Source organism: Heloderma suspectum, chromosome 8, assembly GCF_057233095.1.
Source record: "Heloderma suspectum isolate Gila_16-S chromosome 8, 16-S_ref, whole genome shotgun sequence".
Lineage (NCBI taxonomy): Eukaryota > Metazoa > Chordata > Lepidosauria > Squamata > Helodermatidae > Heloderma > Heloderma suspectum.
The window spans coordinates 25,581,008-25,592,680 of record NC_139465.1 but is presented as its reverse complement, the minus strand read 5'-3'; the positions used below and the strand labels follow the sequence as shown (position 1 = coordinate 25,592,680).

Here is an 11,673-nt window from a genome sequence, read left to right as displayed (position 1 = left end):
TAAGTTGGTCCTTCTTTTGCAACTCTCTCTTTCCATTGCAACTTTTCCTGCTGCTTTCTGCTTTATGAAGACAGGTTGCAGCTTTGCTCCACTCACTGATTTTCCAGAGCAATCATCTTAAGAAAATGGCTGCCAGTTATTTTCTCACAGAAAAGACAGTTTCAAGCCCTGCTCCTAGGGATTCAGGCCCTTACACAGAGGAATTGGGCAGGCACGCCTATTGCTCCTCAACCCCTACCCACCATGGCGGGTGCCGCACACTTCAGTTCTCTACTGAGCACATACAGAATATCCTCAAGTCCATAATTCTTAAAGAAATGTGGGTTACATGAACACACACTTAATGACGTTTAATTATTAAAATTCTGTTATTTATATACACTCAGCTCTGAGAAGGATGGTTTATTCTAAATGAGCCCACTTACTCCCCTGGAATTACAAAAGCTGCATTGAGCCAGAAGTGACCATAGAAGATTTTTCCTCCACGTCTTTATTTGTTGTTGTTCAGTTGTTAAGTCATGTCCGACTCTCCGTGACCCCATGGACCGTAGTATGCCAGGTCTTCCTGCCCTCCGCTCTCTCCCAGAGCGTGCTCAAGTCCATATTCATTGCATCAGTGATGCTATCCAGCCATCTCATCCTCTGCCGTCCCCTTCTTTTCCCTTCAATCTTTCCCAGCATCAGGGTCTTTTTCAGGGAGTTTTCTCTTCGCATTAGGTGGCCAAAATATTTGAGCTTCAGCTTCAATATCTGTCCTTCCAATGAGCAGTCAGGGTTGATTACCTTTAGGATTGACTGATTTGACCCCCTTACTCTTACTGATTTGGCCCCAGGGACTCGTAAGAGTCTTCTCCAGCACCACAGTTCAAAAGCATCAATTCTTCGGCGCTCAGCCCTCCTTATAGTCCAGCTCTCATAGCCATATGTTACTACTGGGAAAACCATAGCTTTGATTATACGGACCTTTGTCGGCAAGGTGATGTCTCTGCTTCTTACTATGCTGTCTAGGTTTGCCATAGCTTTCCTCCCAAGGAGCAAGCGTCTTTCAATTTCATGGCTACAGTCACCGTCTGCGGTGATCTTGGGGCCCAAGAAAATAAAATCTGTCACTGCTTCCATTTCTTCCACTTCTATATGCCAGGAAGTGATGGGGCCAGATGCCATGATCTTCGTTTTTTTAATGTTGAGTTTCAAACTTCTTCTAATCTACTGGGATAATGGCAATTGCATTTTTATGACCTGCTGAGTTAAATAATCTCAGAATAGTGTTAACACAGATCCCTATATTGTACCTAGCACTTGTTGTGGTTCAGTCGTTAAGTCGTGTCCAACTCTCTGTGACCCCATGGACCGTAGCACGCCAGGCCTTCCTGCCCTCTGCTCTCTCCCAGAGCGTGCTCAAGTCCTTATTCATTGCATCGGTGATGCTATCCAGCCATCTCATCCTCTGCCGTCCCCTTCTCCTTTTGCCTTCAGTCTTTCCCAGCATCAGGGTCTTTTCCAGGGAGTTTTCTCTTCGCATTAGGTGGCCAAAATATTTGAGCTTCAGCTTCAGTATCTGTCCTTCCAATGAGCACTCAGGGTTGATTTCCTTTAGGATGGACTGATTTGACCTCCTTGCAGTCCAGGGGACTCGTAAGAGTCTTCTCCAGCACCACAGTTTGAAGTTCTCCATACTCTGGACAAAAAGAACTTGAGATTATCAACAACAAAAATCTAATGTGGAAGAAACAGAAACTGGCAGATTTGTCCATCCAGGCCCAGGGCTTTGAGTGCTTTGCTCTTGAAAGTTTACATCTGGAATGTACACAAACATAAATAGGGATAGCTTAGCCACTGTGATCCATACACTGGGAACCTCACGATTAGATTACTGTAATGAGCTCTAAGTAGGGCAGTCCTTGCACCCGGTTCAGAAGCTGCAGCTAGTGCAGAATGCAGCAGCTAGGATGCTCAGTGGAGCACCAAGATGTACACATACTATACCTGTGGTAAAAGAACTGCACTGGCTGCCTGTCAGGGTGATTTCCTTTAGGACTGACTGATTTAACATCCTACATGGCTGGCTGGGGAATGCTGGGAGTTGTAGGACTTTTCTTTCTCCAAACATGTGTAGGATGGCACCCTTAACTTCGTGTATAGTTTTGCCCTAGTGATGCTAATAGGTATACCGGCCATGCTGGGAGTTGCTGTTGTTCAGTCGTTAAATCGTGTCCGACTCTTCGTGACCCCATGGACCACAGCACACCAGGCTTTCCTGTCCTCTGCTCTCTCCCGGAGTGTGCTCAAGTTCATATTCATTGCATCAGTGATGCTGTCTAGCCATCTCATCCTCTGCCGTCCCCTTCTCCTTTTGCCCTCAGTCTTTCCCAGCATCAGGGTCTTTTCCAGGGAGTTTTCTCTTCGCATTAGGTGGCCAAAATATTTGAGCTTCAGCTTCAGTATCTGTCCTTCCAATGAGCACTCAGGGTTGATTTCCTTTAGGATGGACTGATTTGATGTCCTACATGGCTGGCTAAGGAATGCTGGGAACTGTAGGGCTTTTTTCTGTCTAAACGTGCATAGGATGGCACCCTAAGGTAATGACCATCACCACATCTTGCAGTAGCGAATTCGATCATTCAGCTGTATGCTGTGTGAAGAAGCACTGCCTTTTGTCTCTCCTGAATCTCCCACCACTCATCCTAACTGGATATTCCAGTATTATGAGACAGGGAGAAAAACAATTACTTCTCTCCGTATTTTCCACGCCATGTATAATTTTATAAACCTCTGTCATGTCTCCCTTAACCCACCTTTTCTTTCTAAACTAAAAAGCTTCAAACATTGCAATCTTTCCTCATAGGGGAGTTGCTCCAGCTCCCTGATCTGGGCAGGTCCTGGGATGAGCAGAGATGAGCCTCTTGGCTTAGGCGGTGGATTGGGAGGGGTGGTGAATCATCTGTTGCTCCTGCTGTTGGCCACCACAGGGCCGCCAGGCCGTCTTCCACATCCACACATGCACGCGCGTTTGCTGCTGTCAGCCACTTACCCTCTGCCCAAGAGGGCCTGGTGCGTCTGCCGGCTATGAAGCAGTTATCCACAGCCACTTCCTAGGAGCGCCACCTCTTGTTGCACTGGTAAAAACTGTTCAAAGTATTTTTTTTTACTGTTAAATTGTAAAAGGTATTTGGCGCTGCAGCAAGTGCCCCAAATAGTATATCTGGGGGAGGGACACACATTTTTAAAGAGAAATGTGTTTGAGAAAGTTTGAGAAACACAGCTCTCACCTGTCTCCTGCCAATCACCCCTTCCAAGTGTGGTTCTTGGCTCAGCCAAATGACTCACATCACATCCCTTTTATTTTATTAGATAGCATCCATCCATGTATTCCACACTATACAGAGTAACAACCAGAAGCCAGGTCCCTGCCTCCAGGAGCTTGCAATCTAAAGTTCCACAAGAGGGGGGCAACTGGGAGGGTGTCAGGGTAGAAACTGAGCCCAGAGAGCCTCAGAGCAGTTCGGATTCTGAGGAGGAACAGCTATCCGTGGGAGAGGGGCCAGCTCATCCCTACCAGGCTCAGCACCTGGCAGAGATTCCTCCTGCCAGCATTCCTAAGATAGATAGCGACCCTGGCAGTGAGGGAATGTGGGAGGGGGGCTTCTTAGACGCTCGACGCAGACGCAAAGAGCGACGAGTGATGGAGGGCGCGGAAAGGAGGCGTAATGCCCGTTTGGCGCGCAAGCAACGGCCGCCTCCTATGGACCCAAGGGAAAGAGGGAGGATCTCTCCCTAGCCCATAAGTTCTGGGTCTTCAAGTGACTCTCTTTCAAACAGGGATCAACTGACTACTTGAAGCTTAGGCCACCCTGCTGTTCCTTGATTTAGTCGCTGGTGATTAGCATCTGAAAGAGTCATTAAGTTGTAAAAGGATTAAAGCTTTGAAAAGAAATCCTTTTGTCTGTGTCTTGTGTTGGCTATTGGGATCTAGTGGGAGAGGCCGCCAGAGCGCTCCTGACAGAGGGAAGGAAAAAAGGACACAAGGATGAACATGGGAAGGATGTGCTGAATCCGTTCAGCTACGTGAAGTTAGGATGGCCTTCATTAAGAGATGAGGATTACTTACTTGCATATCAGTTTCAAGCAAGTAGCATGGAAATATTTTCCCAACCTGTTTCCAGAGGCAGTGGCCAACTAGTCCCTCTGGGAAAGCCAGCAGTGCCACACACCTGCCTTGGGAAGATAGTGTGGGACATACAGCCATGCTTAGCGTGCTACAGCAGTCCAGCTCTCACAGTCCCAGCTACTTCATACATTAATGGCGCAATCCTATGGCAATAGGTGAGGCGACCACCTATCCGATGCAGGGCAGAAGCACAGAGGGGACCGTTCACTCTGCACTTCTCCTGCCCTGCATTTGCAGCTAGACAGCTGATTTCGGCCGTCTAGCCGCAGGACAGCGGAGCGGGGGAGGAGGCTGCCGTATGACACATAGGATGTGTCATACTGGCATTTCCGCCCTCCCCACCCCGGAACGCCCCCTGGAATGCCCCGTTTTGGCTGCTCCACACTCCTCTTGCGAGCGTGGAGCACAGGGCTGTTCCGCACTGCCTGCGAGGCAGTGTGGAGCGGGGGACGGTCAGTTCCCAGAAAACCATATATCCTATCTTCGTCTAGCCACTGACTAGTGGCCATAGGATTGCTCCCTAATTCATTGTAACGTTCCAGGGCATTGAACAATAAAAACATCAACACTTGGCAGCATATGATAGTTTTTAATCAGGTCATGGGATATTGTTTGGATATGTGTGTGTGTATATATCTGTCTGCTCTGTTTATATGTTTGCAGCTAAACTGTTTTTATTATGCATAATACTGTAATTTTTCTGTTTTTAATCTTTGTAAACCGCCCAGAGAGCTTTGGTTATTGAGCAGTATAGAAATGTAATAAATTAAATGAACACATTGAAACATTTTAGAGAGCAACCCTATGGCCTTCAGACAGCGTCTGGGAGGCCATAGGATATTTCGGATCCCTAGATCCGAGGTCGGAGACAGCACTCTGACCTTGGACCCTGGAGTCTGAGCTCCCCCCACCCCCTGCAGCCCGCGCAGAGAGAACCATGCTGGCTCCCTCTCCAAAGTCACAAAGGCAACCTCAGAGGGAAAGGAAAGGGGGATACCAGAGAGCGGGGAGGGCTTACACCATATCCCAGCCTCCTTCCTGATGCCACAGCTAGATGGGCAAAAACACCCGTCTAGCTAAAATGCAGGGCAAGAGGAGCGCAGAGGCGAAGATCGCTCCTGCCACTCCTTCCGCTCTGCATTGGATGGCTGTAAGCCTCCAAGGTTGGAGGTTTACAGTCATCCCCATAGGATTGTACCCTTAAATGCTAAATGCTTTTAAAAGGCCTGGAAGAATCAAAAAGTATTGGGATGGTGCTGAAAAGATAGCAGCATCAGCAGCAGGTGAGCCTTCTTGGGGAGGGAGTTCCATAGCCAGGGTGCCACGGCTGACAATATCTTCTCCCTAGTCGCCACTCACCTCAGCTCTGACAGCAGAGGCACTCAGGGGAGAGCATCAGTAGGTGAGTGCAGGGTACTGGGCAACAGGTGATTCACTTGTAAAGCTTTGTAGGTAAGCATCAGCATCTTGAATTGAGCTTGGAAAAGGACTGGGAACCGGTCGAGCTCTTTCAACATCGGCTGTTCTCCCAATAGCTATCCTTCATCCTGCTCACGGCTTCATAGGTGGCAAGAGCTGAGCTTATTTTCTTTAGTTTTATTCAAATTATTATTACATTTGAAAATTAAGTTTCCCAAAGGGAGGTGGGAAGTTTAAGTTCCCCCAACAACAACAGCATACTGAACAACCAGATTATGTCAACATTTCCTCTTTCTTATATATTGTCAGGGGTGCCTCTGAGCATAGGCAGTGGCAGAGTAGCTCAGATTCCGAAGAGGAACCACGAAACGTGGGGGAAGAGCTTTCCCAGACTCTTCCAGACAGGGAGAGACAGATTCCTCAGGTTTCAGTAGTCCAACTGGACAGAGAGGATTTATCTTCACATACACCCTGTGAGAGATAGCAAACAGGGAGGGTGTGTGTGTGGAGAGCCTGAATTCTTAGATGCCAGGCGCAGACGCAGAGCCAAGAGAGAGGTGGCAGGGGTGGAGCTTAGGCGATCTGCCTGATTGGCCCAGCGGGAACAGCTACGTGTGGAGACCTCACAAGATAGAGGGAGATCCCCACCCCCACCCCTTAAGTTAGGTTAGCCTGCCCGCCTTTTCTCAGCCTGGGTAGCTTCCCCTTGAACTCCCTGAAGGCTTTTCCTTTGTAGACTGTGAGTTACTGACAATTTGCAACTGTATGACCCATTGAAGTAAAGGATTAAAGAGCCGTGGAGAGAAGCCTCTTGTCTGTGTTTTTGATTTGGCTTGTGAAGTTCAGCATGGACAAAAAGGAATCCTGACATATATTTCCATCAACAGAAATGGACTACGAATCATAGTAATTTGTTGACCATTCCAAAATTGGATCGGTTCGCATGGAACAACAATGAAGGCTGAAGCAGGTCATAGTTCCTGACCATTGGCCATGCTGGCCTGGGGCTTATGGGAGTGGTAATCCAAAACATTTGAAGCGGTTGCTGTCTAAATTGTGACCAGGCTGTCTGAAGGGCTGACTATACCTGAGGAAGGATAGTGATGGGGAGGCATCTGGCTCTCCACCCCAACTCAGTTCCTCTCCCCTGCTTTTAAGATTAATACCAGTGCCTTTGGGCCCAGTATTTTAATTCCTTGCTGTTGGCTGTACCCTCATTCAAAATAGACCCAAGGAACTCAAATATGAGGGGTCAGTACCATGCAGAAATAGCAGGCTGTGCAGAAAGCAGATTTCTCTCCCCTGCCAGGCACTCCAACATTCCAAGACGATATTTCTGAGCATGTTTGAACCGAACACTCCCCCATGGAGAGGCAGCAGCAAAACATTTGGCCAAGGATCTGGCAGCAGATCTCTTCTGTCCTGGGAACCCAACTGCCTAGCAGGACCTAGGGGAAGCAACATGTCTCAGCACCACTGGAGCCCGTGGTTCTTTCACAGAGGCATGCTTTGAGATGTCTTGGAATCTAGGACAATGGTACTGAACCTCTTGCAGCCCGAGGGCTGCATTCCATTTTGGAGAAGCTCTCAGGGGCCGCATTCCAGTGGTGGGCAGGGCCAGAGGCAAAAGGGGCGGGACCAAAAATACCAAACATCCCAGCATATTGTAGCTTAAGGGCGCAATCCTATTGCAATGAACATAAGCCTCTGAACTCAGGGAACGTTTATGAGAAAATAGTGAGGCCAGGAGAAATGGGTGTGGCTCCCTGGGAAATCCTGGGGGGCCAGACTGGTACTCCAGGTGGGCCGAATTTGGCCCCTGGGCCTGAGGTTCTGCACCCCTGATCTAGGACTGAGATAGAGCAGGAACACAAGCAGCTAATAGCTTGGGGACAGACAAGGACATGGTCTGAAGGCACAGGAGGCACATGAGGCAGCCACCTTGCTGAAGCTAAGCAGGTCTGGGTCAATGCTTGGAGGGGAGGCCAACTGGGAACCGCATGTAGCCACCTTGAGTTCCACAATGGAAGAAAGGTGGGATATAAATGTAATAAGTGAATCATAATAAATAAATAAGGAAAGTGTATTTCATGTTATTTATTAAAGTAATTCTAAACCACCCTTCATCCTTACGAATGCCAGGGCAATGTATGAAGGCATGATTAATTAGCCACTCAAAAATAAAAAAAACAATAATAAGCGAACTCGCACTCGCAGAATATAAATAATAGAACTTGGCTGGGTAGACATACAAGGGTTTCCCATACTGGAGAGTTGCTAATGAACTACAGGGGAAAATGCCATGCAAATGGAAAGTCTTTGGGTACAGACAGTTGCCACAAGAACATTACCCTGCTCTCACCTCCACTCGAACATCACTTGCAGTCCTCCCTTTGAATATGTATATATACAGATATATACTCTCACCTCAGAGAAGGAAGGTTTTATTTGAAATGTACCCCCTATTCCCCTGGAGTTACAAAGCCTGCATTGAAACAGTATTGCCTCCGGTAGGTTTTTCCTCTGTGTCGTCATGCATTTTGCCAAATAGCTTGGCAAAATTGGTCTCTTGTAGCCCTCCACGGAAGCTCCGTGCAGCAAAGGCGTACAGGGTGGGGTTCAGGCAACTGCTTAAAAAGGCTATGGCCCCATGAATGTTTGTTAAAGATTCTGTTGTCTCCAGCAAGGCCCTTGGCATGTCTGGCTGAGCATATTTCAGCAATATGGCAAAGATTATGATGAGATTTAAGATGTGGTAAGGGAGCCAGCACACGAAGAAAGCTCCAACCACAGCGGCAATCAGCTTTCCGGTCTTCATTTTCCTGTGGCGTTTCAGGGTCTGAATCCTTCTCGCCACGCAGGAGTAACAGATGGCCAGCCCTGCAAAAGGGATCACAAAGGCAAACAAGGTCTCCGCGAGGTTAACTGCAAGGCGTTGTCCATCAGAACTATATATGTCATCTGTGCACTCCCCTTCCTCCCTCTGGCTCGATGTGAACATCAGGATCGGACACGCAAAAGCACCTGCCAGCAACCAAACCACCAGCAATGTACCATACACCACACATGGCCTCCACCATCTTTGGGAGACAAACGGAAGGACCACAACAGCCAATTACAACAGACAATGGAACCAATTACCTGGGGAGGTGGTGGGCTCTCCCACACTGGAGGCCTTCAAGACGAGGCTGGACAGCCATCTGTCAGGGATGCTCTGACTTGGATTCCTGCACTGAGCAGGGGGTTGGACTCGATGGCCTTGTAGGCCCCTTCCAACCCTACTATTCTATGATAACAGCAAACCGGTGGAGGCTCATCAGCATGATTAAAAAGATGCTGGCGTACATGGTTAAGTAGACAAGGTACATGAGTAGTCTGCATAGGACCTCTCCAAAAACCCAGCTGTTGACAAAATAGTGAATCCAGAACGGCACTGTCAGCATAACCATTAAGTCAGCCAATGCGAGGTTCAGGATGAGTACAATCGTGAACGAGCGCTGCGGAAACTTGGTAAGAATTGTCCAAACCATGAGACTATTCCCAGGCAGGCCCACCAGGAAGCAAGCACTGAGGAACACGCTCGGAAACAAGCTGGTCTCCACCCATGACGCCTTTGCTACCGTGTTGTTTCCTTGTGTCTCTGCGGCACTGAGGAGGCCCATCAGGCAAAGGTCACCCTTTGCAAAAAGGTGCAGGAGCAGGAAGATAAGTGGCACTCCAGTGTAAAGGAAAATGCCTTGGGCTGATGCAAAGATCATGGATATATCGCCACTGCTTCTTAAAATGCTGAGAAGAACAATTCCTCCTTTGTGGAGGACTTCCCCTCCCTCCTTTGTCCTTTTTACTCAAGCTAGGACTTCCCAACCGGTTTGCAAAAGATGTGCATGCTTAATAGAGAAGCTACATCAGTCCAACCCACATCCCTCCGGAGGACGCATGCTTGTTACCCAATTGTTCCAGTGCTGAGAAGAAACCCTGCTTCGATGACACAGCTGTGTTTAAACTGCGAATTTGCTTGCAATAGCTCTAGGGTTAAAGGGGCTATTACAGAATCGAACCTAAATTACACACGACTACACTTCATGTCTATATCTGCAGCTGAGCTAATGTTTTTACAAATTTCTTTCTATCACAGGTCCTTCAGGGAATGGGAGACTGAGATGTGCGCAACAAAGAATTGTACATGTCTTATGCGTAATAGTTTTAGAAATGGTTAAATGAGGGCATGACTCTCATTTGGAACCACTGAAATGGAGGAATGAGTCTGGAAGTTCCTAACAGATGCGGGCTGAGTTATCCCATGTTGGAGAGCAAAATGTGCAGAGAATTATAAAAGCTAGGGGAGAGTGTTGAGGCTGGAAAAGAAGCAGCACAGGAGTGGTGTAAAATAAATTATTTATTATTTATTTATTACATTTCCATACCACCCAATAGCCAATGCTCTCTGGGCAATTCACAAAAATTAAAACCACAAGTACAGCATAAAAACAATATAAAATATAAAAGCATTAAAACGACAGTATAAAAGTGCAACCAGCATAAAACCTAGCAGCAATGCAGAGATTTAAAATACAGTAACAAAACAGCGGAGCTAAAAAGACTAGAATGCTAAAATGCTAAAATTCCTGGGAAAATAAAAAGGTCTTCACCTGGCACCGGAAAGAGTATAACATAGGCACCAGGCGAACCTCTCTAGGGAGCTCATTCCACAACTGGGGTGCCACAGCAGAAAAGGCCCTCTTCCTGGTAACCACCTATCTCACTTCCTTTGGCAGGGGCTCCCGGAAAAAGACCCCTGAAGATGATCTTAGGGTCCAGGCAGGTACATATGGGAGGAGGCAATCCTTCAGGTAACCTGGCCCCAAGCCATTTAGGGCTTTAAATGTTAATACCAGCACTTTGAATCAGGCCCAGAGCTGGAAAAGTATTTATTTAGTTATTTATTTAATTTGTACCTTGCTTTTCTACCCAAAAATGACACTCAAGGTGGTTTACAGAGACAATTAAAATGGATTAAAACAATAAAACAATACATTAAAATACAAAAAAAAGTAAAAATTACAGAATAAAAACAGCACCCGACCCAAGAGACCCACTTACAGGCCAAAGGCCTTCTTAAATAAAGCAGTCTTTGCCTGCCAACAGGAGGACGGCAGAGGAGGAGTGAACCTAGCCTCCCTTGGCAGGGAGTTCCACAGCCTGGGAGCAGCCACTGAAAAGGCTCTCTCTCATGTTACCACCAAACATGCCTCTGAAGGTGGTGATCTCGAAAGAAGGGTCTCTCCAGAAGATGTTTAAGAACCAGGCAAACTTTGTTGTTGTGTTCACAGGAGACCTGAAGAGGTTTAGAAGGGGGCTGATCTTTGTGGGGGATTTGCTCCCTTAGGATTTTTAAAAATATATTTTTTTGTACTTTTGTAAACCTTGGGGATCCCTGGAGCATGCTGGTTTGCCCCTCTTGTTTCTTAGTGGCTCTGTTTTGGCTTCATCGTCGTCAGCACTCATCATCTGAGTTTGCGATCAGAGGGAGTGATTTCCAGTGCAATCCTATACATACCTACTCAGGCATAAGTTACATTAAGTTCAATCAAGTACAGCTTTCTCTACAAATATAGCATCATCAGGGTGCTTTGCACTTTACAAAACAAAAACAAGACAATTGGTCCCCACCCCCAGTATATTACAATCTAAAATTAGAAAGGGGAGGAAAAAAATAAAGTTACAACGAACAGGGGAGAATATGTCCAGTTCGGTTACACGTACTGAGGTGGAGCGTGAGGACCAAAGTCTAAGCTTATGTACTACTGGCATATCTGTTTCAAGCAACTAGTAAGTACATTATTTCCAAAGGCATTAGGGAGCATCCGGGCAGATGGAGAGCAGGGAGCATAGGGAGTGATGGGGGATATTTTGCCTGTGTGTATGTGTTGCCTACGGCTGTTGTTTTTTAATGTGTCTGTTTTGTTTGCAGTTTTGGTTTTGGTGTATGTGTGTGTTGCCTGTAGCTGTGTGTGTGTGTGTGTGTGTGTGTGTGTGTGGTGTGCACATAGTTATTTTGCTTGTGTTTAGGTGGGTGGGAGGGTTCT

The 11,673-nt window shown here is 47.1% G+C and overlaps 1 protein-coding gene across 1 annotated transcript; it reads right to left on the bottom strand.

Moving 5' to 3' along the window:
* Positions 1–7,682: 7,682 nt before the first annotated feature.
* On the bottom strand, positions 7,683–9,345 carry LOC146338973 (leukotriene B4 receptor 1-like). The gene is made up of 2 exons (XM_084812886.1): positions 8,887–9,345; positions 7,683–8,699 (listed from the first exon to the last, which is right to left on the bottom strand). Exons 1-2 carry the CDS (start codon positions 9,343–9,345, stop codon positions 8,064–8,066), a joined length of 1,095 nt encoding a protein of 364 aa, XP_084669012.1. The 3' UTR covers positions 7,683–8,063.
* Positions 9,346–11,673: the final 2,328 nt, after the last annotated feature.

What these genes read in the sequence shown, in the direction of transcription:
- LOC146338973 (XM_084812886.1), bottom strand. Translation starts at nt 9,345, where the DNA reads ATGATCTTTGCATCAGCCCAAGGCATTTTCCTTTACACTGGAGTGCCA. An exon ending in TGATGAGCCTCCACCGGTTT is followed by an intron (nt 8,700 to 8,886) that starts GCTGTTATCATA and finishes CTGTTGTAATTG; the next exon opens with GCTGTTGTGGTCCTTCCGTT.